The following is a 26496-nucleotide window of genomic DNA, read 5'->3' as shown; positions in this document are numbered from 1 at the left end:
TCTTCAGATCCTGTAAATACATTGTCTAACTGCTTCTACAGTTGGTTTATGACTTCAAATGGTGTCCAAGAGTGTTGTATGTGCAATAGATTTCAGCTATGTTAGGCAATACATTTCTGTTGAGGACCCAAGAACAATGGTAACTGGCACATGGGGGATTTCCCCAACTATCTCAGCGATGTTTCCTGAGGTTTCATCGATATATTTTTTGGGGCTATTTAATTTGTCTGCACACAAAAAAAAAAAATATATATATTTACTGTGAAAACACATGGGTTCAGAGAAACCTGTGCATTTTTGGCTGCCATGGGGCTGATTTTTCAGGGATTTGCTTTCGCCTTGTATTATTTCCCTTAAGGGGTCTGTATATACTTTTTCTGAGCCGTAAATACATGAAAACAAGTCCATACTTACCTACTTGGGCTTTTACTAGGAGAAGCCCGGAGAGGCGACCTGCAGGAAAATATCAAGGGGTGGGCTGGACCTCTTACATCATCAAGCTCTACCCCTAAAATGCCAGAATTCCAAGGTTTGTGGGAGGGGCCAGAGCTAAAATTATGCATATTGCTTCTTTTTAAACCACCCCCTTTCAGTCAGCACACGAATGTCCATGAATATCTCTCGATCGATCCTGCCCACTTCACTTGGGTACGGGCAAGATGTGGGAGATAAGCCTTCTCTTCCGGGGTTGCGGGGGGTCCACAAAAAATCATGAGCCTCCCGCAACTTCCAGGACAATAAACAGGTTGGCTAGGACATTATTGTATAAAATAAATTTGTATATACTGACCTGTAAATGATCTTACTATTATTTTCATGCATAAGTAGGAATAACTAAGTAGGAAATAGCAGTCCATCCCCATTTATGTGTAAGTACGGCTGGCACACACCTTCTGCTTCACTACTATAGTAGTGCTATCGCTGCTGTCATGGAAGCAGTAGTGATAACACTCCCAGCCACATATGAACTAGCCCCACTATGCTATTTATCATTCAGTCGGCAAACAATTTATTGCTATTGCATCGGCAGGTGTTTATGGCTGGTATACTGTATGTCTGTGAATGACTTCATTTCAGTTACTCCCTTCACCACAGCTGTTCTGCTTGTGTGTAGACCACCTGCTAACTGACCCATTATGTAGCTGCTATAACATCACACCTTAGTGGATAAATTTAAATTCCCACCCAGTTGTGAGGTCATATTGAGCGGCTGGTAAGTGTGTTTAGCTAACCAAATCATACGCTGGAACGGTTTGTTGGCTGGTTGGGTCGCTCAGGTGTGTACCCAACCTATGGAATGCAAAGTGGAGCTGCAACAATATATTTTGTTCATGATTTCTTTTTTGATTTACTGTGGTAGTTTTTTATTAGCACAATAGCTGTATGTGTAGGATAATTAAATTGATTACACACAAAAAGAAATATCAGTGTTCTATCAATGCTGATTTACACTTTAGTAAAAAAAAGTCTAAAACATTAAATACTTAGTAGACTGATATGTTGTAATACAGTGTTTATTTAAAGAGAAGAAAGAACATTTGTAGATGACATGTTAGTTGCAGAAAAGACATATATGCGTTGCGGACATGTACCACGGGATTCATTAAAGCAACAAACTGTAATTGTAATCTATACTTCCCTGACAAAAGGGCTTAGGAATCATTGGAGAGAATCAGACTGGAGAGGTCTAACATTCTTGGTTTATTAATTGTTATTGGCATTGTAGCACAATCCCATTAAGCAAGATAGTCTTCTACGTGACAGGGCTTTTCTGGATCCTTCTGTATAATGTCATTCTGACAGGTTTCTTCGTTGAAAACATAATCACAGTTATGAGGATCTTTGAAAACTGGTGTTCTAACGCTGAAAGAAAGATATACAATGGTTATTATTTAATATGCAAAGTACAACATCCACTTTTCAGAGACATACAAAAGTTCAGATAAAATCTTAAACAATAACTTTCTCAAAACTTAAAATGGTATTATGGGTGCAATTCAGCGGTGTCTAGCGTGTGTTGTATATTCTATAATCCTTATATTCATTCACCATGTTTTTCTTTCAGATTTATGTTTGTAAACGAGCCGGTTTTAACTATCTAGAAAACTTATGTTATACAGTTGCAAGAAAAAGTATGTGAACCCTTTGGAATTACCTGGATTTCTGCATAATATTGCTGAACTGAAACTGTTTTGGAAAGAGGAATGGTCCAAAATTCCTCCTGATCCGTTATTGAGGTTATTGTTGCCAATGGAGGGTCAACCCACTATTAAATCCAAGAGTTCACATACTTTGTCCACCCTGCACTGTGAATCTTTACATGGTGTGTTCAATAAAAAACATGAGAACATAAATTGTTTGTGTGGTATTATTTTAAGCCAGTGGTTCTCCACCCAGGACCCCCAACAGCGCACATTTTCCAGGTCTCCATACAAAATCATAGGTGAAATAATTAGCTCCATCTGTGATGTTTTAAAATGTGCCAGTGAATAATGATTGCAACCGGTGCACCTGCCAGGTGACCTGGAAAACATGCACTGTTGCGGTACTGAGGTTGAGAACCACTGATTTAAGCAGACTGTGTCTATTGTGACTTAGATGAAGAGCAGAACACATTTTATGACCAATTTATGCAGTAATCCAGGTAATTCCAAAGGGTACACATACTTTTTCTTGCAACAGTATCTGTGTACGATTCACACCTTGGGATCAATGTAAAAACTAGTGATGAGCGATCCAGATGTTTCCGGACATCCGGATCTGAGCTGCGGTCCGAGCGCTGTTTGGGATTTCCCGCCAGGCTTGGATCACAGAATGAGGCAAAACGTCATCATCCCAGCCTTGTATTCTAGCGAATTATATATATATATTATTTCCGCAACGCACCGCCAGCTTCACTCCGGCATTGGAGAGGATTGAGGGAGGTTGCGTCTCTGTGTCTCTCTGGGAAGCTGTCGTGGGGAGGCGACCTGGTCACAGTGGTGGTGTCTTGTGCAGTCCTGTGCCTGCTGCAAGTGCAGGTGTCCTGTGCTGTCTAGTGCTGGTGTCCTGTGCTGCTGTATACGTCCAAAGCAGTGGTACTGTGCTGTCTAGTGCTTCCATTAATTCCAGTGGTACTGAAGTTAAGTCCAGTGGTACAGCTAGTCCAGTGGTACTGCCGTTAAGTCCAGTGGTACTGTTATTAAGTCCAGTGGTACTGCTGTTAAGTCCAGTGGTACAGCCGACAGCTGTATAAGTCCAGTGACAGTCGAGTGGTACTGTCGCTAAGTCCAGTGGTACTGCTGCTAAGTCCAGTGGTACTGCCGCTAAGTCTAGTGGTACTGCCGGTTATTAAAACCGTATTTTTCAGGCTTTACCGTGTGTATGGTACACTCTCCTGTGCCGCATATAATAAATAACCACAATATAAAAGGGTTAATTTAATCCATATAATTTTTTCAGGCTTTGCCATGTGTGTGTGGTTTAGGGGTATACTCTCCTGTGCAGCATATTATTATAACTCTAGAAAGATAATGGAGAACCAAAATTTTGAGGCTAAAATAGTGAAAGAACAAAAACCACGGTACTTGTGTAAATTCACGGCGCCAGCATGGCGCTGTGCTACTTCCGGGTGTAACTCGCCACAAAATATGTCCAAAAAAGTAACTTAACTCCAGGCCAACATGGATAGTTCATACCCCCACTATCCATGTTGGCATGGAGTTGATTTTAAATAGCGTGGCGAGTGTAGCGAGCCACTGAGCCCGCAGCGTGGGCGAGCGAAGCGAGCCCCGCAAGGGGACTCAGACGCACGGTGCCATGCTGGCGCCGTGAAACAACACAAGTACCAAAACCACTTCCTCCTAGTGCTGAAGCTGCTGCCACTAGTCATGACATTGAACATGAAATGCCATTAATCTCGTCTGCCAAGGTCGATGCCCAATGCCTTCGTAGAGGGCATGTAAAATCCAAAATGCCAAAGTTCAGTAACACAAAGAAAAAATATATATGTAAATCGTTTGAAGAGAAACGTAAGCTTGACAATATGCCATTTACGACACGGAGTGGCAAGGAAAGGCTAAGGCCCTGGCCTATGTTCGTGACTAGTGGTTCAGCTTCACATGACAATCTAAGCCCTCCTTTTTTAATTTAAGAGAGTTAATGTGTTTAAAATTTAAGAGAGTTAATGTGTCATCAAAAATACAGCAAACAATTGTGTATTTTAAAGTTATGGTATAACAAATCCCCAAGGAGAGTTCAATGCGATGCCTGACCTTCCCACTGTACGAGAAGAGGTGGCTTCTTCCACCATTTGAGAAGGATCACCCACAGTGCAGTTCCTGATAGTGATATTGAAGGTGTCACTGTTGAGGAGGATATTGATATAGCTGGCACTGAGGAGGAAGTTGACAAAGATTCTGATGGTGATGTGGTTTGTTTAAATCAGGCATGGGGGGAGACAGTTGTTGTCCATGGGATGAAAAAGCCTGGGCAGAAGACCAATAAATCCACCTCTTTGGTCTGTAATTATTTTTATCCAAATCCGGACAACAATTGTATTGCCATTTGTAGCTTATGTAAAGCTGTAGACGTCCTCCCTTATACGTCACCCGAAGAGCATTCATAATTCACTGTTTAGTTCAGAAACTGTGGCTATGACCGTAAGTAAGTGGCACCTAAATCCCTTGGTCCTGTTGTATCCAAGCACCTGAAAACCACACCAGCAACTCCCCCTCCCTGTCAATTTCCTCCATCCAGAGCGGAAGTAGTCCTGCAGGCCATGTCACCAGCATGACTGACTCCTCCTATCTTATCCCATATTCCAATGGAGGGTACTGCTGCCGCCACTGCTGCTGGGAGTCATTCAACAATCCAGAGGAGAAGAAGTCGGAACACCACTACTACTTTCACTAAGCAATTGACCATCCAACAATCCGTTGCGATGACATTGAAGTACAACAGCAGTCATCCTATGACAAAAGCAGATAACTGAGGCCTTGAAAAAGTGTCCTCATTGTCCTAAAAAATGCGGTTGTACCGACTGTCCACTTAACCATGGACATGTGGACAAGTGGAACAGGGCAGACTAAAGACTATATGACTGTGACAGCCCACAGGCTAGATGGATTGCCTTATGCAGCAACAACAGCAGTTTCACCAGTAGCAGCATCTGGGAAGCGCCAGTTCATTTCAAGGCAGGCTACACTGTGTATCACCGGTTTCAGTTATAGCCACACCAGCAAGAACCTCTTAGAGAAACTGAATGAAATTATCCCACAATGGCTTACCCCACTTAGACTCACCCGGGGATTTGTTATATCAGACAACGCCATAAATATTGTGAAGACATTAAGGGGGTAATTTACTAAGAATATGAATATGAATAAATGCATTCGTATTCTTAATAGAATGAATACGACTGGTGTAGTCATATTTTCATTCGTATTTCATTCGTATTCCAGAGGATAATTTACTAAGCAGTCGTATTATCCGATGGCGTATTGATTTTAATTTTTTCTGATACGAATTCGGATTTTAAAAACAAATTCGGATTTTTAAATACAAATTTGTATGTTTAAATACAAATTTGTATTGGCAGCCTGCAGATATCAGTCAGATCCGTGCAGGCTTCAGTGTAAAAAAAAAAAAAGAAAACTAAATTAATAATAAAAAAAAAAAACCTAGCATGGGGTCCCCCCCCACGGCTGTAACCAGCACCAGGCTCAAAGAGCTGGGCCTGGTTTTAAAAAACCAGAAATCTATTTAAATAGGGATCCGCTTATTTTTTAAAAACTAGCCCCAGGCCTCAGAGCCGGGCCTGGTTCCCAAAATACCGGGGCCCAAAATGAATAGGGGTCCCTCGTATTTTAAGAACCAGCCCCAGGCCCAACCAGCCAGCAGGGTAATGTCACAGCTGGGGACACTTATTAATTAAGGTCCCGCTGCCAAAACATTAACCCTACCGAGCAGTCAGCCTGGGCAGGGGTCCTGGGGGAATGGGGACCCACCCAACAAAGGGGTCCCCCCCTCCAGAACTTACCTGCCCAGGCTGAAGCCTGGTGCTGTCCCTAGCACCCCTGGGTTGTGGGTACCGGGCTGATTCAAGTGTAAAAATTAGAATAAACCATTGGGATTTACTGTGGAACTATGAGTCCCAGCAAGCCTGGAACGCATACTGAGACTTGGAGAACCACAAGTCCCAGCATGTAGCACATTAATGGGCTTGCTGGGACTCTTAGTTCCACAGCAAAACCAAAAGTTAAATAAAACACACATGACACATGAAAAATAAAACTTTATTTCACACGGAGCCCATTCATCCATACTTACCTATCTTGATTGAAGATTGGTCCCCTTGTCCAGTAGAATTCCAGTATGGGTACCTGTGGAGGCAAACCATACTTACATCTCCTAGACGTGGATCGGTCCCCTTCTTTCCCCGTAGGGAAAAAAAGAAAAACGCAGATACCCGAGCCATCATGGACACGGAGGAGAAGCAGGATGACTATGTTTACACCTTGCGGCTCCTCCCCCGAATGCCGCTATTGGCCGCTCAGGAGCCGCTAGGCGGCCAATAGTGGCATTCGGGAGTAGGAGCCGCAGGATGTCAACACATCCTGCGTCTCCTCCGTGTTCGTGATGGCTCGGGTACCGACGTTTTCTTTTTTTGCCAAGTACGTGGATGCCTACAGGGAAAGAAGAGGACAAATCCACGCCTAGGAGATATAAGTATGGTTTGCCTCCACAGGTACCCATACTGGAATTTTACTGGACAAGGGGACAGATCTTCAATATTTTTCTGGCGTATTTGACTGGCAATTAGTGGCCATATTTTCAATACGGCAGCTTAGTACTGCAAATTAGGATTCACAGTTCTTTTGAATGGTGATTCTTGTCGTATTCTATTGATGGTGTATGCATTTGTATTTGTAAATACAAATACGAATGTTCCATCAGTACGAATAGCCGTATTTTCGGGGTAATAAATCCCGAAAATACGAATGTGTGAAAATTAGGTGTATTTCTGGATATGAATGCAACTATTTTTTACGAATTTCCTTTAGTAAATTTCCTCCTAAGTCTGGGTGACATCCAGCATGTCCCATATTCTTGAAAAACAACAGGGCCGTGCAGGAGATGCTTTCGGTGGTCAGAAAAATTGCGGGCCACTTTTGCAAATCAGCGACTGCGTGCCGAAGACTGGAGCACCACTAAAAACTCCTGCCCCTCCATAAGCTGAAGCAAGAGGTTGTAACATGGTGGAACTCAACCCTTTATATGCTTCAGAAGATGGCGGAGCAGCAAAAGGCCATTCAAGCCCATACATCCACCTATGACATAGGCAAAGGAGGGACTATGCATCTGACTCAAGCGCAGTGGAGAATGATTTCCGTGTTGTGAAAGGTTCTCCAGCCCTTCGAACTTGCCACACAAGAAGTCAGTTCAGACACTGCCAGTTTGAGTCAGGTCATTTCCCTGATCAGGATTTTTCAAAAGCAGCTGGAGAAAGTGAAGGAGGAGCTAAGACAGAGCGAGTCCACTAAGCATGTGGGACTTGTGGATGAAGCCCTTCTTTCACTTTGCCAGGATTTGAGGGTGGTCAAAGTGTTGAAATCAGAGGAGTATATTTTGTCCACCATGCTCGATCCTCAGTTTAAAGCCTACATAGTGTCACTCTTTGTGGCAGACCATACATAGCCAGGAACCGAAGCCTGGCTATGTATGGTCTTCTGGCTTCTATAATGGTAATAGCTATGATGTCTCTTTGAAATTATGCTATATCCTTGAGAAAGGTCCTAATCTAAGGACCAAAATGTTGGATGGAGTATATGCTTAACTATTTCGATATCACTTGATACATGGATTAAATTTGCCTTCTTTATCAATTGACTTTTTTGGTGAGGGCTTTTTCCCAATCCATTGGGCTATTGGATATTTTATTTATTTATTAACAGATTGTTATATAGCGCATACATATATACCATTCACATCAGTCCCTGCCCCAGAGGAGCCTACAATCTATCTCCCCTACCTCATGTACACGCACACACACTATATATATATATATATATATATATATATATATATACACACATATATATATATATATATATATATATATATATAACCCAGGACAAACGAGGCGGCACGCGAAGACTTGTGAAAAAATCAATTACGTGTATTGAAAGACATCTACGTTTCGGGGATAGGTTTCCCCTTCATCAGGATAACAAACCAGTGTACAAACAGTCCAATAAGCGACGAAACCGGTTGGGCGAGTTACTGCTGTGACACATTGGTGGAGCCGGGAAATCGGACCGACGAGACGCTGGGAGCTCTGCGGCTACGGTGGTTTTGTGTGAGATGACGACCCGCTCTTTATTATGATATGCTGGCAAGCTGTTATCTTTAAACTTACATGTACGTGAGCTGATATATTTTATAAAAGTGAATTGAATTTTACAGCTCATTGTGCGCTTGTCTCCTGTTTCTTCGCATGTACCTTGGGACCGTGGAATCGGTCATTTCGGAGGAGAGCTGCACCGTACTAAAAACTTGAAAGAAGTGATTTACTAAGGACTAGCGCAGCCTGCTTGTTCTCCTATATATATATATATATATATATATATATATATATATAGGAGTAGGCAAAGAAGCAGACAGCGGCACTCTGGGAATTTTCAAAAACGTATATTAGTGCAAAAATAGCATACCAACGTTTCGGGGCATAAGGTACCCCTTTGTCAAGGTGAACAGTGCAGGTTACTGCACTGTTCACCTTGACAAAGGGGTACCTTATGCCCCGAAACGTTGGTATGCTATTTTTGCACTAATATACGTTTTTGAAAATTCCCAGAGTGCCGCTGTCTGCTTCTTTGCCTACTCCTGTACAACTGTTCCAGAAGGCACCTGGGTCCCTGACCAGCTGGGGGAGTGCCAGGTCAACACACACCTTGCTATATATATATATATATATATATATATATATATATATTTTAGGGCGGAGTGAAAAAACTGAAATTGAGAAATTCAAATCGGCTAGTGTGGGAAAGTTGTGACTTGACCTGAATAAGAAACGTGCAAAAGCATTTTGATCTGAGTCAACATCTTCTGTTCTGGCAAGAGGTCTAAAGTTTAATTTTTTAGGTGAAAAAGACGTAAACTATGAAGAAGCTCCGATCTAGTTAAAATTATGTCAGGATATCTTAGAGCGGTTCATTAATATACTTGAGCTTAGTAAAAGAGAGTACGAGCTTGTCCTAGTGCAAAGTGACTATATTTTGTCTTATCAATAACAGTGGCCCTTATTCTGATTGACGCGTACTTTACCGCATACTTTCGGATCGCGTCTTTACGGCGTCTGCGCATGCGTGGAGAACGCAACGCGCATGTGCCACGCCTTGATTCCGTACCTGTTCGGCCAAATCCCGTACAAAACTGTTCCCCGCAATCAGTCGGGAAATATGGGCGTATTATGGGCGTCATGCGGAATGACACATGGGCGTAGTTTCAAAGTGGGCAAAACGGGGCGGAAACATGGGCGGACACGGGGGAGTACACTTATGTTGGGGGGCGTACATTCGGATACCACTCCGAATGCACGCGATCAAAAAGGGAAGAAATGTGCGGTGTCCACAAGTGTACTATTGCTTTGCGGACACCACTCGTTCATGCGGTAGGCGAACGTACGCCTAATGACTACAAGCATTAACACCTGAACCCAATAGAATCGACTCCTTTACTCATTACTCACTAATAGGACGCTTGTCAGTGCTTTAATTGAAACCATTGCACTTCAATTGCTGTAAGGGTTAATGTGTGCAATGCATGTGTTAGGCATGCTTGTAAGGATATATTGGCATCTAATTGATTCCAATTCCCAATAAGAAGTTTTTTATGAGGATAGGTAATTGAATAAGTGGGTCATGTGATGTATTGCAGAAGATACATAATAGTGGGTTGTTTGGCGTAAATACTCCGCTTACGTGCGGTAGCACCGCTTGGCTCCCGTTCGGATGCGGTATTCCCGAGCATACTCTGTAATACTTTGTAATACCGTGCAGAATCGGAGTGTTTCTCCCGCACACGCATGGTTTGTATGTCGTCCGTAAACACGCCCTGTTCTTAAAGAGTGAGTCCGTCCGAATGCGGAGGACCCGTGGGCGTTTCTACGGACGATGGCCGCACGCGGCAGAACACCGTGGCGTGCGGACCGCTCCGTAAGAATGCGGGAATATCCGCACCATTCAGAATAAGGGCCAGTGTCTGGTTGTCAGATCTTGCTAATAAGAAATAACTGTTGCAGTCTGTTATTGAAAAACCGTAACTGTTACAATAAGTATTACAAGTAACAGTGTAAACTGTTTAATGTATCATTTTAAATATCACTAAACATTAGATGTATTTATTAGATGTATTTATTAGTATTTGTTTATTACATCATATTACACTTCAACGTATTTAACTGTTAATATATTGGCTTATCTTTGGCATAACTATATGCAGTAATGCAGCCCATTCATGTTGCCAGCACAGATGATGCAAAACTGTTTTTCAGGCCAATTCATGTTTAAAATAAACTGCCACAAGTAAAGACAATGAACAGAAGTGTTTTAAATACTGCACCTAAAGAACAGAGTGTAATGCATTGGTTACTGAACTTACTGTAGCATTCAGTTAAGAGTTTGTTGGACATTAGAAGACACAGAGGTGCACTATTCTATTAAGGGCAAACAAAAGGGATTTAACCTGTTTTTTTGCACCAAGTTTCTTTTCTTGATCACATTAATTACAGAGCATCCTCTCCAAAAAAAATAAAAAATAAAACCCGTTCAGGAGAAAACAACATATTCACAATTGAAACCACGAAAATGGGTCAATTATCAGGGATTTTTCTCCTGCCAAAGTCAGTCACTTTGCACTAGGACAAGCTCGTACTCTCTTTTACTAAGCTAAAGTATATTAATGAACCACTCTAAGACATCCTGACATAATTTTAACTAGATCGGAGCATCTTCAATGTTTTCGTCTTTTTCACCTAAAAAGTGAAACTTTAGGCCTCTTGCCAGAACAGAAGATGTTGACTCAGATCAAAAAGTTTTGCACGTTTCTTATGCAGGTCAAGTCACAACTTTTCCACACTAGCGTCTCTGTGATCGTGTGCCTTGGAGCTGTAAGGCAGGTAACAGCCGCAGTTTGCGGTACGTGACCCTACCTGATTGTTCTTAAATCTTTCTTGTCAATAAAAAGTGGTAATACACTATCAGAGCGCACAAGTTTATTTTGCTTCTAGATACACTGACCCGTTGGATTCAGGACATACAAGTGGAGCAGCCGGCTTAATATAGAAGCATAGTGTCTACCCATAAGGAACTTATACACACAGGTGTAAGGATTAAAAGGACACCTGACCTCTGTGGAACTTTGGGAATTATCCCCTGGGACTGGTATCGTTTACCAAAAAATTTTCCTATTTACCTTTGCGCATTGTCATTTTTCCTTTATATATATATTTACACAAAAGCTATTATAACATACAGCAAAGAATGAAGAAACCTACTTGCGACAGCACATTATTTGGTCTGATTCACAGCTGCACACATAACAGTCTTTTGTCTTCCACTCCTGATTTGGATGGTAAAAGGTATTTCCGCTCCAGCAGCCTGAAAAAAAACAAGCAGACACACTTTTACAATGATTTGGTTCAGATGTAGATACAAAGGCACTAACAGGGAGGCATAAGGTTAGGGGGAGAGAGTACATACAGTATACTTACCCAGTCCCTGTCTGGATTCTAATGATTGGGACATATGCCAATGTCAATCTTCTGACTGCCAGCATCATATTGGCATGGGGGGTGGGGGAAAAATAGTAGGGGCGGAGCAAGGGGCATGTCTGCAAAATGTTCTTTATTGCTGCAGACCGATTGCTATATGACCATGTTATTAGAATACATGGGAAGGCTTTAGATGAATTCGGCCAATCGGAAGAAGTTGCCGATAGACATCATCACCAGTTTGTATTTTATACCAGGTGAGCCACCTCCAAACAGGTGTATACTGTATGTTCCTTTTGGTTTTCATCATTTGTGTATACACTTTGCTATATTTATGCTATGCTTATATGCCCCCTTGCTTCCACCTTCGTTCTTGACCCATTGGCATATGGTGTCCTAAATGCAAAATGCTGTTTAATCAAATGGCAAATAATGTGTAAGATATTTTGTTGTGTCTGCTCAATAGTACACAGTGCAAGTAACAGATAAAACATACTGCAAAATGACTGATTTCAAATCAATGTGCTGTGGTGTGGAAAAGAGCTACTGCTAGCAGAGAGAAATGAGCTTGTGAAAGTTAACTGCCTTCCCACTACAGTTACAGTATGTAAGAGCTGAACAAGCTGGCTGGGCTCCAACACTAAGGCCCTGTTCTACATTCGGCGACAAGCTCTACCACCTGGGGCGGATTTAGGGATGATGGCGCCCCTAGGCACAACAATAATGTTTACTAAGTAGGACAGTTTATAGGGGCAATATCTGCATGTCCTATCCATTTACACTTTATTTAAGATGGAATATAGTACAGTACAATGGATATTTTGCAGTTATTGGTACATTTTGGGCTGACAGTACTATCACAGGCATCCAAGTGCCGCCCCCAAACATGTGCCGCCCCTAGGCACGTGCCTCACGTGCCTAATGGGAAATTCGGCTCTGTCTACCACCAATATCATTAATGAAACTGGTAATAATATTGGTAAATGGCACACAGGAGGGTCATACAGTGATACTTACACACACGTACACTCACTCATGCATACTACTGGTGCACAGGAGGGGGGCTGCTGCTGGTGGCAATGCTTGGCATCTGTCACCGTGTCCCCCTGTCAGGCTGGTGCCACGGTGCCTGTACCGTGCTGGCACAAAAGCTTGGCTTCTATGGGCTGCATCAGCTGCAGCACGTATAAGCACAGGCCTACTTTTGAAAAGTAGTTTCAGGGAGATTATGGATCGCACTGTAAGGAACCAATTGGAGCACCATTGAGAGGGCGTATTACATTCTACCCAAGGGGGGCGTGTCTACTGTCACTCAGGGGTGTTCTGCCATGGCAGGTAAAAACTAAGGTACTTGTTTCATAGCACGGCGCCAGCGATAAAAATTGTATCCATCGGGACCCCCCGAAATCGCGTTGATCGCATCGCATGCAACCAAATCGCATGCGATGCGATCAACGCGATCAATGCGATTTTTACATTGGAATCAATGTAAAATGGTCCCTGAGACCCGATTTGACATTGGCCCCAATGTTAAATGCCCCCCAGACCCCAATTTTTATTGTTTCCCAACCCTGATGGGTCAAATGCCCCCCCATTGTTAACGCCACCCCACGATCAATGGCAACCCGAAGCGTGGCGAGCACAGCGAGCCCGTGAGGGGCGGCGGCAGGGCCAGATTAACAATGGGCCTGATGGATCTATAGCTCCAGGCCCACTCTCCAAATTTGTAGCTGAGGATCAGGGCTTTCCAACGAGCCCAGCCCAACGTCGCTAGCCCCCCGGGAACCTGAGATTTCTGGTGTGAAAGGGGTATTATTTCAAATAGCCGGGGCATGCAGTACTCTGAATACAGCCGGAAAGCCCCCTGCTCTCTGTCCGGCTGTCAATGGCTGTCACTTCTGCCCAGCGGCAGCTGTCCCCCAGTTACCGCGAGCATGTATTCCCCCTTGGCAATTAGCATGAAATCCCACACGGCAACAAGCATGGAACCACTGGCAATGAGCATGGAACCACTGGCAATGAGCATAGAACCCCTGGCAATGAACATATACTGTAGGTAGGCAACACTTATGTAGCATAAATTTGGTACTTATGTATTATCTGGGCTCCCATGTTAAATGCACCCCATTTTTCATACTCCTACTATCCAACTATGCATGGAGTTGATTTTATATAGTGTGGCGAGCGCAGCGAGCCACCGTGCTTGAAGCATGGTGAGGGGACGCGGTCTCATAAGAAAAACGGGAGCCCAGATATTACATAACTACCATAAATTTTAATAGGCAGTATGGTGTTTGGCATAATACATAATGGAGATTATGGTGCGTGGCTTAACATGTAATGGGCATAATGGTGTAAATTTTTAATGCGCGCCTTTGGTGCGCAATGCCCCTATTTATGAAGCATATTATGCATTATTGCTCAATCTGTTTGGTATAGTGCAGGCATGTCCAAACTATGGCCCTCCAGCTGTTGTGAAACTACAAGTCCCATCATGCATTGCCACAGTTTTGCTATTAGGGAATGCTAAAACTATGTCAAGGCATGCTGGGACGTGTAGTTTCACAACAGCTGGAGGGCCACTGTTTGGACATTCCTGGTATATTTTGGCTCAATCCATGTGGCAAAATGTGAATTTTGCCTTAATCTGTGTGGTATAATGTGAATTTTGACTCAATCCGTGTGCCATAGTGTGAATTTTGGCTCAATCGGTGTGAATTTTGGCTCATTCCATGTGGCATAATGTGTAAGAGGCAAGTACAGTGGGTGTGGTATAGGGGTCCGACAGTCGGGATCCCGACAGTCATTATCCCGACGTCGGGATCCCGACTGGCCAGACCCAGACAGCATGGTGAGCGCAACTAAGCCCCTTGCGGGCACGGTGGCTCGCTACGCGAGCCACCTATTCTATTCTCCCTCTATGGGGGTCGTGGACCCGACGAGGGAAAATAGCAGGTGGCCGTGGGGAACCCGGCTGTCAGTGTTTTGACAGTCAGGATCCCAATGTCGGGTGAATGTCGGGACCCCGTCTGGCACCCAGTACAGTATAAGGGGGTTACTATTGTGTTGCATGATTTGTATAAGGGGTATATGGTGTGGTAAACTTAGGTGACCACATAAAAGGTGCTGAAATGTTGTCTACCAAGTTTTGGGTTTAGTATTTTTTTTATGACTGGAGTTCTGCATCACCCCGCAAGTATTTTAGGACATCGGCATCCTGCGGGTGCACCTTTGGAGGGCACACGGCAATATATCTCCTTGCATTTTTCTTATGCAAGTATTTACACAAATAGAGACACACCCATGAGCAGACCACCCAAACAGAACACTAGTCACGCCCCCCACATTATTAGGTGCCGGCCACAACCCCTATTATTGCGCATAATAGGCCCTTGATCATTTTCAGCTCCAGGCCCATTTAGACCTTAATCTGGCTCTGGGCGGCGGTACGCGTCCTCTGACCTTTTCATAGCCCCACTATCCACGTCGGCGTGGAGTTGAATATATATATATAGTGTGGCGAGCCCGAAGCGTGGCGAGCGGACGCATATTACTTCACAGGTATTATGCGTGCGCTCGCCACGCTTCGGGCTCGGTGGCTCGCTGCGCTCGCCACACTATATAAATTCAACTCCACGCCGACGTGGATAGTGGGGGTATGAAAAGGTCGAAGGACGCGTACCGCTGCCCCTCGCGGGCTCACTGCGCTCGTGGCGCTTCAGGTTGCCGTTCATCGTGGGTTGGCATTAACAATGGGGGGGCATTTGTCATGTAAAATACCCATAAGGGTGGCTATACAATGAAAAATCGGGGCCATTGGCCCATTTAACATTGTTCCCTATGTAAAATCGCGTCCATCGGTCGCATCGCAAGCAATCTCCCTCTCTCCCTAATTAGTCTAGCAATCTCCCTCACTTCACCTAGCCCACATTACACTGTTACATTTTTTTGGAAAAAATGAATAAGAGATAGATACATTTACATTGAATCATCAGCATTATTTCCCAGCACTTTACCAAGTATAGTAGCTCTTACTAACTGCTTTGGGGCTCATCTATATTTGGATATAAGTAATTTTAAACTACACACCCACGCTTCTAGGTGCCACGTTCACAATCTTTTCCACAATTTGTCCATATATGAAAGTAGCCACGCCCTTTGGGTGGAGCATGACACGTCCCCTCGATGGGGCGCTGTGCAAAATTCTGCTACCAACCATAATCTCCCTGAAACTACTTTTCAAAAGTAGGCAAGTATGAAATTATATATATATATATATATATATATATATATATATATATATATATAAAATAGACAAATCTCTATTCCTCACTTATTAAAAATCAAACCATCAGAAACTGCCCTTACAAAAAAATTAGATTAGATTTAAAAAAAAAGGACAATTCTCACTCACTGGGCCTAATTCACTACAGCTCACTAAGCAGCAGTCATTCGCTGCTTAACACTGCCCACCTCCCTGCTGAGTGCCCCCTCCCGCTAGCACCGCCTGCATCCCCTCGGTAACTTGCGAGGGGATGTGTCCAAGAACACATCCTCTTGCATGCGGCTGAAGTGCAGAGAAATCATTAGATGGCCACCGACAATCAAATGATTTCTCACCCCTTCGGAAATAAAAGTCTAAACTGACCTTTATTTGTGTCGGCGTACGCCTGAAGAGGGGGCAGGCACTGATGTCCCCAGCAGGCATTCGCCCGCCTGCATTCCTAGGGGTACGTCCAATATTTTCATGGGGGTGTCCATAAAAGCGTTCCCTGCTCCAGCCCCTGCCACCACCCCTCCCTCTCCTACCCATGCAAACACATTGTCGACTGTGATAGTCGCCAAAGGCGTTCGCACAGCGGCCCTGCACATGTGTATGATTAGCCATATGTATGTGCGGAGCCGCATCATCAGTCCCCGGAGCGAATGTGCTGGGGATCGATCCAACATAAATCAAGCCCACTGGCTGTTCCTGCAGTAGGTTTGGATATGCACAGACCTGCAGTAAGTGCACACTTCCTCTACAGCATACACAAACTATAACAATGTCAACTGGCTGGCATCTGGCCTGTAGGCTGAGTATGCCAGCCAATCACTTTGGGGTAAATTTACTAAGATGGGAGTTCTATTGAAGATGAGGTGTTTCCCATAGCAACCAATCAGATTCTACTTCTTATGTATTTAGCACCTTCTAGAAGATATTAGATAGAATCTGATTGGTTGCTATGGGCAACATCCCATCTTAACCCCTTCCCGACATTTGACGTACATGTACGTCATGGTCGGGAAGTACTTCCCGACATTTGACGTACATGTACGTCATGGCTTCTAACTGTCACTGCGTCTATAGACGCGGTGACAGTTACGAGATGTCTGCTGTCCCTGACAGCAGACATCCCCCCTCGCCGCCCAGGGGGGGCAGGGGTGCCCCCCCCGGTCGGCGATCGCTGTGATTGGCTGTTCAAATCTGAACAGCCAATCACAGCGTTTCCTGTGTTACCGGCGGCTAAGCCGCTCGGTAACACAGAAAACGGTGGTGATCGGTGCAGCACCGATCACCACCGAGCGGCAGCACCCCCCTCCCACCCACCGGCACTCACCCGGCAGCTCCGCCGCCCGGAACAGCAGGCTCACCCGGCTCCCCCAGCGCACGCAGCGCTTCCCCCCTCCCACCCCCCCCGCAAGCTGCAGCAGCAGCAGCAAATAATAAAATGTGTTGCAGCAGTGAAATATATATATATATAAATATATATATATATATATATATATATATATGTGTGTGTATGTGTATATATATATATATATATATATACACATATATGTATGTGTATATATGTATATATATATATACACACATATATATGTATATATATATATATATATACACATATATATATGTGTATATATATGTGTACATATATATGTGTATATATATGTATATATATATATATATATATGTATGTATATGTATGTATATATATATATATATATATATATATATATATATATGCGCTTCCAGACAGATATTCCCGACATATGACGTATATATACGTCATGGTCGGGAGGTACTTCCCGACCGAAGACGTATATATACGTCATGGTTTTATAAACTGTCACCGCGTCTATAGACGCGGTGACAGTTTGGAGATGTCTGCTGTCCCTGACAGCAGACATCCCCCCTTGCGGCGATCGCTGCGATTGGCTGTTCAAATGTGAACAGCCAATTGCAGCGTTTTCTGTGTTACCGGCGGCTAAGCCGCTCGGTAACACAGTGATCGGTGGTGACCGGTGCTGTTAAGTACAGCACCGATCACCACCGATCGCCAGCCCCCCCCCCCCTCCCACCCGGCAGCCCCCCTCCCTCCCACCCACCCGGCAGCCGCAGCGCCAGCACCCCTCCCAACCCCCCACCAGCCGCAGCGCCAGCCCCCCTCCCAAAGCTGGTGACCAAAATGGGGTCACATGTGGGGGGGTTCCACTGTATTGGTGCTTCGGGGGTCTTGCTAATGCGACATAGCACCCACCATTCATTCCACCACCAAAAATCACTCCTTCCCTTCTGAGTCCTGCCATGCACCCAACTGGTATTTTTTGGTCACATGTGAGGCATTGCCATACTCTGGAGAAATTGGGGCACAGATTTTGGGGTGCTTTGTCTCCTTCATTCCTTGCGAAAATGAAAAATTTTGAGCCAGAACTGCATTTTTGTGTAAAAAATTACATTTTTTTACACAAAAATGCAGATCTGGCTCAAAATTTTTCATTTTCACAAGGAATGAAGGAGACAAAGCACCCCAAAATCTGTGCCCCAATTTCTCCCGAGTATGGCAATGCCTCACATGTGACCAAAAAATACCAGTTGGGTGCATGGCAGGACTCAGAAGGGAAGGAGTGATTTTTGGATTTTGCAGCACAGATTCTGGTTGAATGACCCCAGAAGCACCAATACAGTGGAACCCCCCCACAAGTGACCCCATTTTGCAAACTACACCCTTCAGGGAATTCATCAGGGGGTATAGTGTACATTTCAAACCCCCAGGGGTTTCACCAATTTTGATACAACTGAGCTGTGAAAATGAAAAATTTAATTTTTTCATTTTCACAGCCCAGTTGTATCAAAATTGGTGAAACCCCTGGGGGTTTGAAATGTACACTATACCCCTAAATGAATTCCCTGAAGGGTGTAGTTTGCAAAATGGGGTGACTTGTGGGGGAGGTTCCTAACTTTTAGCACTTATGGTGCCTAGAAACCTACATGGTGCCTAAAAAAAAATCTCATAAAAAGGAGGCTCCAAAATCAAGTAGGTGCTCCTTCTATTATGAAGCCTGTGGTTTGGTCAATGTGCACACTAGGGCCACATATAGGATATTTATGAAAACAAAAGAATTGGGGGAATCAATTTTTAGTCACATTTCTCTAGTAAAATCGACTGTGTTCGTTAGAAAAACGTATTAAAATTGAAACTCTGCAAAAAAAAAGAAATTTTGAAATTTCACCTACACTTTGTTTTAATTCCTGTGAAACACCTAAAGGGTTAACAAACTTCCAAAATGCTGTTTTGAATACTGTGAGGGGTGCAGTTTTTGAAATGGCATCATTTATGGGGGTGTCTCACATACAAGTCCCTCAAAGTCACATCAGAACTGAACTGGTCCCTAAAAAAATCAGTGTTTGAAATTTTCTTGAAAATTTGAGAATTTGCTATTCATATTTGAAGCCTCCTAGTGTCCAAAAAAATGAAAAGGAGGTTGAAATAATGATTGCAACATAAAGTAGACATATGGTCTTTGTTAGTTATTAACTATTTTGAGTGGTATGTTTATTTGTCTCACAAGCAGAAAATGTGACATTTTGCAAATTGCAAAATTTTCCATTTTTTCACGACATTTTGGTATTTTTCACAAAAAAACACAGACTGTATCGACCCAAATTTACCACTAACTTGAAGTACAATGTGTCACGAGAAAACAATCTCAAAATCACTGGGATAAGTAAAAGCAAAAAAAAGTTATCCCCACTTAAGTGAAACATGTCAGATTTGAAAAAAATGGCTCTGTCAGGAACGCAAAAACTGGCTCTGTCAGGAAGGGGTTAAATAGAACTCCCATAATCTGACCCCATTGATTGTTATAATAGATACACAATTAGAGCAAGCAGGTCCACTCGGCCTACAAGCCAACTGTCAGCTACAGAGGGGAATCCAGACAAATATGTCAAGGGGTCACTATGGGGCTGATTCACACATTAACCCCTTGGTATTGAGTATTGACCCCTGGCACTAAGCAGGTAATTTACAATTTATTAGATGCCTTACTGTGGGGGGCATTGTGGCGTGGCATAATGTGTCAGGGGCATTAAAGTGTGCAGCATAGTATCATAGGCATATGATAGTATCATAGGCATAGTATCATAGGCATTGTGGCATCATGTGTTAGAGGAATTGTGGTCTGTGGCATAAATGTGTCAGACATTACAGTGTGCAGCATATTGTGCAGGGGCATTACAGTGTGGCATTACAGTGTGCAGCATAGTATCATAGGCATTGTGGTGTGTGGCATCATGTGTCAGAGGAATTGCGGTCTGTGGCATAATGTGTCAGACATTACAGTGTGCAGCATATTGTGCAGGGGCATTACAGTGTGGCATTACAGTGTGCAGCATAGTATCAGGGGCGGAGGAGGGTTTTTTTTTTGACTTTTTGTGTCTTGAGTAGCTCACACTCAATTAAGGTTGGAGACCACTGCTCTACAGTCTCTGAGGGACCAGAAGAAAAGTAAGGGACCTGCTTTTTGACATTTCACTTGCAACTTTCACTTTCTAATGTCTGCAGGAAGGGGGGGGGGGGGGGGGTTTGGAGGTGCCTGATCAGCATTGACTGTCAGGACAGCAGACACTGGGGAGAAGGAGCACAGGGGCAGCGGTGTAGCTAGGTGCCATGGTGCCCGGAGCAAGGACATATTTCGCGCCCCCCCCCCCCCCCCCCCCCCCGGTAATGAATGAATTGTGGGTGTGGCTAACATGTGTTGGCATGTTACATTTGAAAATAAAAACCGTAAAAAATAAGACACTTTATAAGACACTGTAACGGAATCTGCTGCGCTATATAAGACGCTGTAACGGAATCTGCTGCGCTATATAAGACGCTGTAACGGAATCTGCTGCACTATATAAGACACTGTAATGGAATCTGCTGCGCTATATAAGACGCTGTAACAGAATCTGCTGCGCTATATAAGACACTGTAACGGAATCTGCTGCGCTATATAAGAAACTGTAATGGAATCTGCTGCGCTATATAAGGCGCTATAACGGAATCTGCTGCGCTATATTAGTCACTGTAACGGAATCTGCTGCACTATATAAGACACTGTAACGGAATCTGCTGCACTATATCAGACACTGTAACGGAATCTGCTGCACTATATAAGACACTGTAACGGAATCTGCTGCACTATATAAGACACTGTAACGGAATCTGCTGCGCTATATAAGACACTGTAACGGAATCTGCTGCGCTATATAACACGCTGTAACAGAATCTGCTGCGCTATATAAGACACTGTAACGGAATCTGCTGCGCTATATAAGACACTGTAACGGAATCTGCTGCGCTATATAAGACACTGTAACGGAATCTGCTGCGCTATATAAGACACTGTAACGGAATCTGCTGCGCTATATAAGACGCTGTAACGGAATCTGCTGCGCTATATAAGACGCTGTAATGGAATCTGCTGCGCTATATAAGACGCTGTAACGGAATCTGCTGCGCTATATAAGACGCTGTAACGGAATCTGCTGCACTATATAAGACACTGTAATGGAATCTGCTGCGCTATATAAGACGCTGTAACGGAATCTGCTGCGCTATATAAGACACTGTAACGGAATCTGCTGCGCTATATAAGAAACTGTAATGGAATCTGCTGCGCTATATAAGGCGCTATAACGGAATCTGCTGCGCTATATTAGTCACTGTAACGGAATCTGCTGCACTATATAAGACACTGTAACGGAATCTGCTGCGCTATATAAGACACTGTAACGGAATCTGCTGCGCTATATAAGACACTGTAACGGAATCTGCTGCGCTATATAAGACACTGTAACGGAATCTGCTGCGCTATATAAGACACTGTAACGGAATCTGCTACGCTATATAAGACGCTTTAACGGAATCTGCTGCGCTATATAAGACGCTGTAACTGATTCTGCTGCGCCATATAACACACTGACAGAATCAGCTGCGCTATATAAGACACTGTAATAAGTCACACAGAATGCGCCAAAAATCACAATAAGTAACACAGAGTGTCGCCAAAATTCACAATAAGTCACACGGAATGCGCCAAAAATCACAATAAGTCACATGGAATGCACCAAAAATCACAATAAGTCACACAGAATGCGCCAAAAATCATTATAAGTCACACTAAAAAGCGCCAAAATTCACAAAAAGTCACACGGAATGCGGCAAAATTCACACACAGATTGAGCCGAAATATGGTTATGCAGTGGGAGGAGGGTCTCTTCACAAGTGTAATGTTGTTTCAGTTGCAGCCTATGATGGAGTTTTGTGCCCCATTAAAAATGTTTATGTACTTTTAAGGAAGGCACAAAACTTCAATCACAGGCAGCAACTGGGACGACATTACACTTGTGAATATGCCCACTTCCCCCTCCCTCCGTGTAAGAGCATAGAAGACTGGAGAAAACCCTCCCACCCCACATGTAGTGCATTTTACCACAATTTGACTGCACTTGTCAGGATCCCCGCTGCCGGCTGAGCCTCCTCACTGCTTATGAGAATCCCCCACTGACACAGGGCTCCCGAGTCCAATGCTGCTGTCATCTCTGTTGTTGCTGCTTTGCTTCCTGCTCCTCACTTGCGGTGCGCGGGCGACGTCATGACGCCACCCGCGCACTGGATTACTGGGAACGCTGAAGTCTCTGAGAACCTCTCAGAGACTTCAGCTTACGACATACACTGAAACGGATGTCATTGGGTTCCGTGCATCTGCACAGTAATCACCCATAAACATCCAGGTGACTGGAGTGCTGCTGCGCTGCCCGGAAGCCGGACCGGGCAGCAGCAGCAATTTAGACAGGAGTGAGTCAGCCGCCCGGACGGTGCGCTTGGCGGCAGGGACCGCCGGGCGAGCAGGAGACAGGCGCCGGGCAGGGCAGCCACCGCGCACGCTGCCCGCCATTACCGTGTACTATTAAGTATGATCCTCCTTATGCAGGGATCATTTGCGGAGGGGGGGCGGGCCGGCGGCGCCATTCGACCAATCGGCGCCCGGAGCATGAGCTCCGGTGGCTCCGCCCTCCCTACGCCTCTGCACAGGGGGTATGGATCATAGCAGACATTAGGTCTACAAGCATTAGTTCAACCACTGAAGGTCGACACAGGTTAGGTTGACTGGCTCATTAGGTTGACACAAGCACTTTTGACAGTCGACCTAATGCGTGTGTCGTTTTAATGTCTCTGTTGACCTCAGTCATGTTGACCTTTATGCATGTCGACCTTCAGTGGTTGACCTAATGCTTCTGGTCCTAATGCTGTTGTCCTAGAGACCATATCCCAGCACAGGGGCCGGAAGCCCCTCTGAGAGTGGCAGCTGCCGGAATATCCTGCAGTAGCACAGTGAGCTTTCTGACAGGTGTGCAACAGATGCGAGCATGTCAGCTAAAGCCCAGCCTGGTGTAGTTGCGTTTTGTGCAACCATTATAGGCAAGTGTTAAAGGGTGTGTTTTGGCCCTGGGAGTATACCATTCATTTTCAATCGATTGTTATCAATTTTAGATAAAACAAAATCAACCTTTATTGGTTTTTAAGTCTTTATCAATACTCACTGGATCCTTGGGCTATGAGTTCATTATATGTTTGTAGGCATTTTATTTTCCAATGCTGCCTTTGCTTGGGGGTAACACTAACCAATGTAATGTTAATACATTTTAATTAAATCACTTACCGTGTAGATGTTCTACTTTGTTTCTATGAACATTCGAAAATATCTTTCCACTTTTCTGAGTTACACAGTTGGCGCAACACATAGATATCATGACCGCAGCAAGCAGAGAACGCAAGACATATTCCTGTAAATACCAAGGTATCCCTGTTATAGAGGAAATTCCTGTAGGATCAAGACTAGCTGTGATGTTACTACAACTAAGAGATGTTGCCTATAGCAACCAATAAGATTCTACCTATCATTTATCTAGCACTTTCTAGATATAGGTACAATCTTTTTGATTGCTATGGGCAACACATCAATTGTAAAAACTCACACTTTAGTAAATTTTAGGACTCAATACGTAATTCCGACAGTCAGAAAAACATCACATTTTAACGATTTTTGGATGCATTTACATTAGTCCTATTCAGTCTGTAAATTTTTGGGCTGTCAGAAAAATCGTCATGGTCTGAACACACGAGGATCAGTGAAAAACTCATCAATCCACGCTTTTTAGTCGAAAACACGTCCGTTTTCAACTATTTTCTGTGGACGCAGGTTCGATTTTGAACAAAGCCGAATCTGTATCAAAGAGAAGCCAGCCGAAAATGGCCGCATTGAATAATCCAGACAAGATTGAATCCCCCCTTCTGTATATTTACATTTTACTATGATCTTTCTGATCAACCACTTTGTCCAATGTACAATCCATAAAATGACATTTATAAAGACATATTAACCTTACATTTTGTCAGATTTTGGTGTTTGCTCAACAAACTTTAGGGTTCCCTACATGTGATCATTTTATTAAATCCCCCATCTGTTTCATTTCCACTAAACAAGAGCGCCGATCGGGATCAAATCGGCATTAAAACGGAATAGAAAGTTAGCCAGAATCGCACATTTACACTACATAAGACAATTGTGTCAGCAACTTGCTCTCTGTAGCGGCTGCCTCATGATCTCTGAAATGCACATCACAGTAAGTTCATTATGAATCAGCATCTACTAATGGGCCTCATTCAGCTTTGTTAGCAAAACATGTTGCACTGCAGAGAGATTTAGATTTGGGTGGGGTGTGTTGAAACTGAAATCTTAATTACAGTTTAAAAATGAAGCTGTATAGCATCTGTGTGGCTACATGCAAAAGCAGCCGGTATTTTTTGTGCAGATAAACAATATATTTTGTCCCCTAGCACCGCAAAATGGTTTGTTTCAGACACAAAATGACTTGCTATTTTGCTTTACTGAATCTGGCCCAATGTCCATTGCATTTTTCACAGTATTTTGTTGCTACAGCCTTTAAAAAATGACCTAATGTCACATTAAGCTACTGACATTCTTTTTCATTGTGCTATGTACCAGAAAACCTGCTGTACTAACATATTAAATCAGACTTACCATGGCCATTGCCTGTTTTAGTCCTCTGTCACTGACGAGGCAGAGCTGGGCGTTTGCTAATTTATATACTGGCTGTTGGCCATGTGACTCTCTACCAATCTTATGCAAATTCATTTGTAAACCTGAAGCATGATTTATTGGTGCAGTGCACTTGCCAAGGCTATGGAATATGGAATATGTACAGATAGTTTTAACAAACTACAGTAATTAGTATATGATGATACGGCCAGTTGCTGTAATCTCTCAGTAAATGGCATCCTGTGTGTTCATGTGCCTTGTAAGATTAGTACAGAAACTATTTACAAGGTAGAACTGTCTGTCCTCTTTTACAATTCTTTATCCCTAACAAAATAGCATTTCATGTATTTTGCATGGGACCTTTGGCTGGTTGCTACTCAACGGAATTGAACAACAGCTCTCAGATAATCTCATTTTGCATCATACAGAGTGGGGCTATTCAGGTTGAATGTTATGAAACCAAAATGTGGGTAATCGGTACATCAAAATAATGTATAGCTATGATTCCAGTGTCCATGCACTTTATGTGTCTCCATGTGTCTCCTACTGTTATTCTGTTACACAGGGGGTTATTCTGATTGAGTCGGACGGATACATGTGCGGGCAGAACGCGGTATTTAGCCACTGCGCATGTATGCCGTACGCAATGCGCATGTGCAGCAACAGCACACCGCTCTCGGACGTGACCCAGTGATTAAAAAGTCGTCCCCGATCATGGATGGACAAGTGGGCGTAATGTGGCCGTTTTGATAGGAGAGGCTAGAAAACAGGGCAAAACTGGGCGTATACGAGGGTGTGTTCCGATACTGCATGGACGTGCACCCACTCCGCTGGGCGAGCGGTCGTGACGCTCCTGGGCCAAAATGGTCGGCCCTCTATAGTTTCTTAGACCCTCCGGCTGAGTACTGTAGGTCCGCAATCGGTCGGCTAATTAACTCACACCACACCTAAAATACTAACACCTGCACAAAATACTAAGCAATGCTGCACTCAATTTACTTTAATTAACCAATTGAGTAACTGCAAGCCACACACACGCCAGATACACATTGGAAGGTTCATTTTCTACACTTGACACCATTCCAAGGTAGTATTGTTTGCATTGTTTGGGAGCCCAAATACACATGCTGTAATATGTGGGATTAGGTCTCTTCTAAACATCTACATCCTTAATGCAAGTGTGCCTGTCATGTTGGAACAACACTACACACAAATCACAGGAGTCAACGCTCACACTTGCACCAAAACATATGCTTCACGCCATTAAATTACACACCTCTGTCAGGTTTAACAACACCACTGATGTGTTTCTAAGCCTCTTTTCCTTTCAATGGTTTGGAAATATTTGCCTGCTCATGTACACA

General features: G+C 43.7%; 1 protein-coding gene across 1 annotated transcript; it reads right to left on the bottom strand.

Annotated features, from left to right (window-relative positions):
• Nucleotides 1-1498: 1498 nt before the first annotated feature.
• Nucleotides 1499-25153, bottom strand: LOC146007170 (beta-microseminoprotein-like). The gene is made up of 4 exons (XM_083145540.1): nt 25115-25153; nt 23732-23855; nt 11540-11642; nt 1499-1863 (listed from the first exon to the last, which is right to left on the bottom strand). The coding sequence occupies exons 1-4, from the start codon at nt 25121-25123 to the stop codon at nt 1737-1739; spliced, it is 363 nt and encodes a 120-aa protein (XP_083001666.1). The 5' UTR covers nt 25124-25153; the 3' UTR covers nt 1499-1736.
• Nucleotides 25154-26496: the final 1343 nt, after the last annotated feature.

The sequence above is a fragment of the Crinia signifera genome, chromosome 6 (genome assembly GCF_055691185.1).
Source record: "Crinia signifera chromosome 6, ASM5569118v1, whole genome shotgun sequence".
In the NCBI taxonomy this organism is placed as follows: Eukaryota; Metazoa; Chordata; class Amphibia; order Anura; family Myobatrachidae; genus Crinia; species Crinia signifera.
Note: the sequence above shows the minus strand (reverse complement) of the source record. Positions and strands in the feature narration are given on the sequence as shown.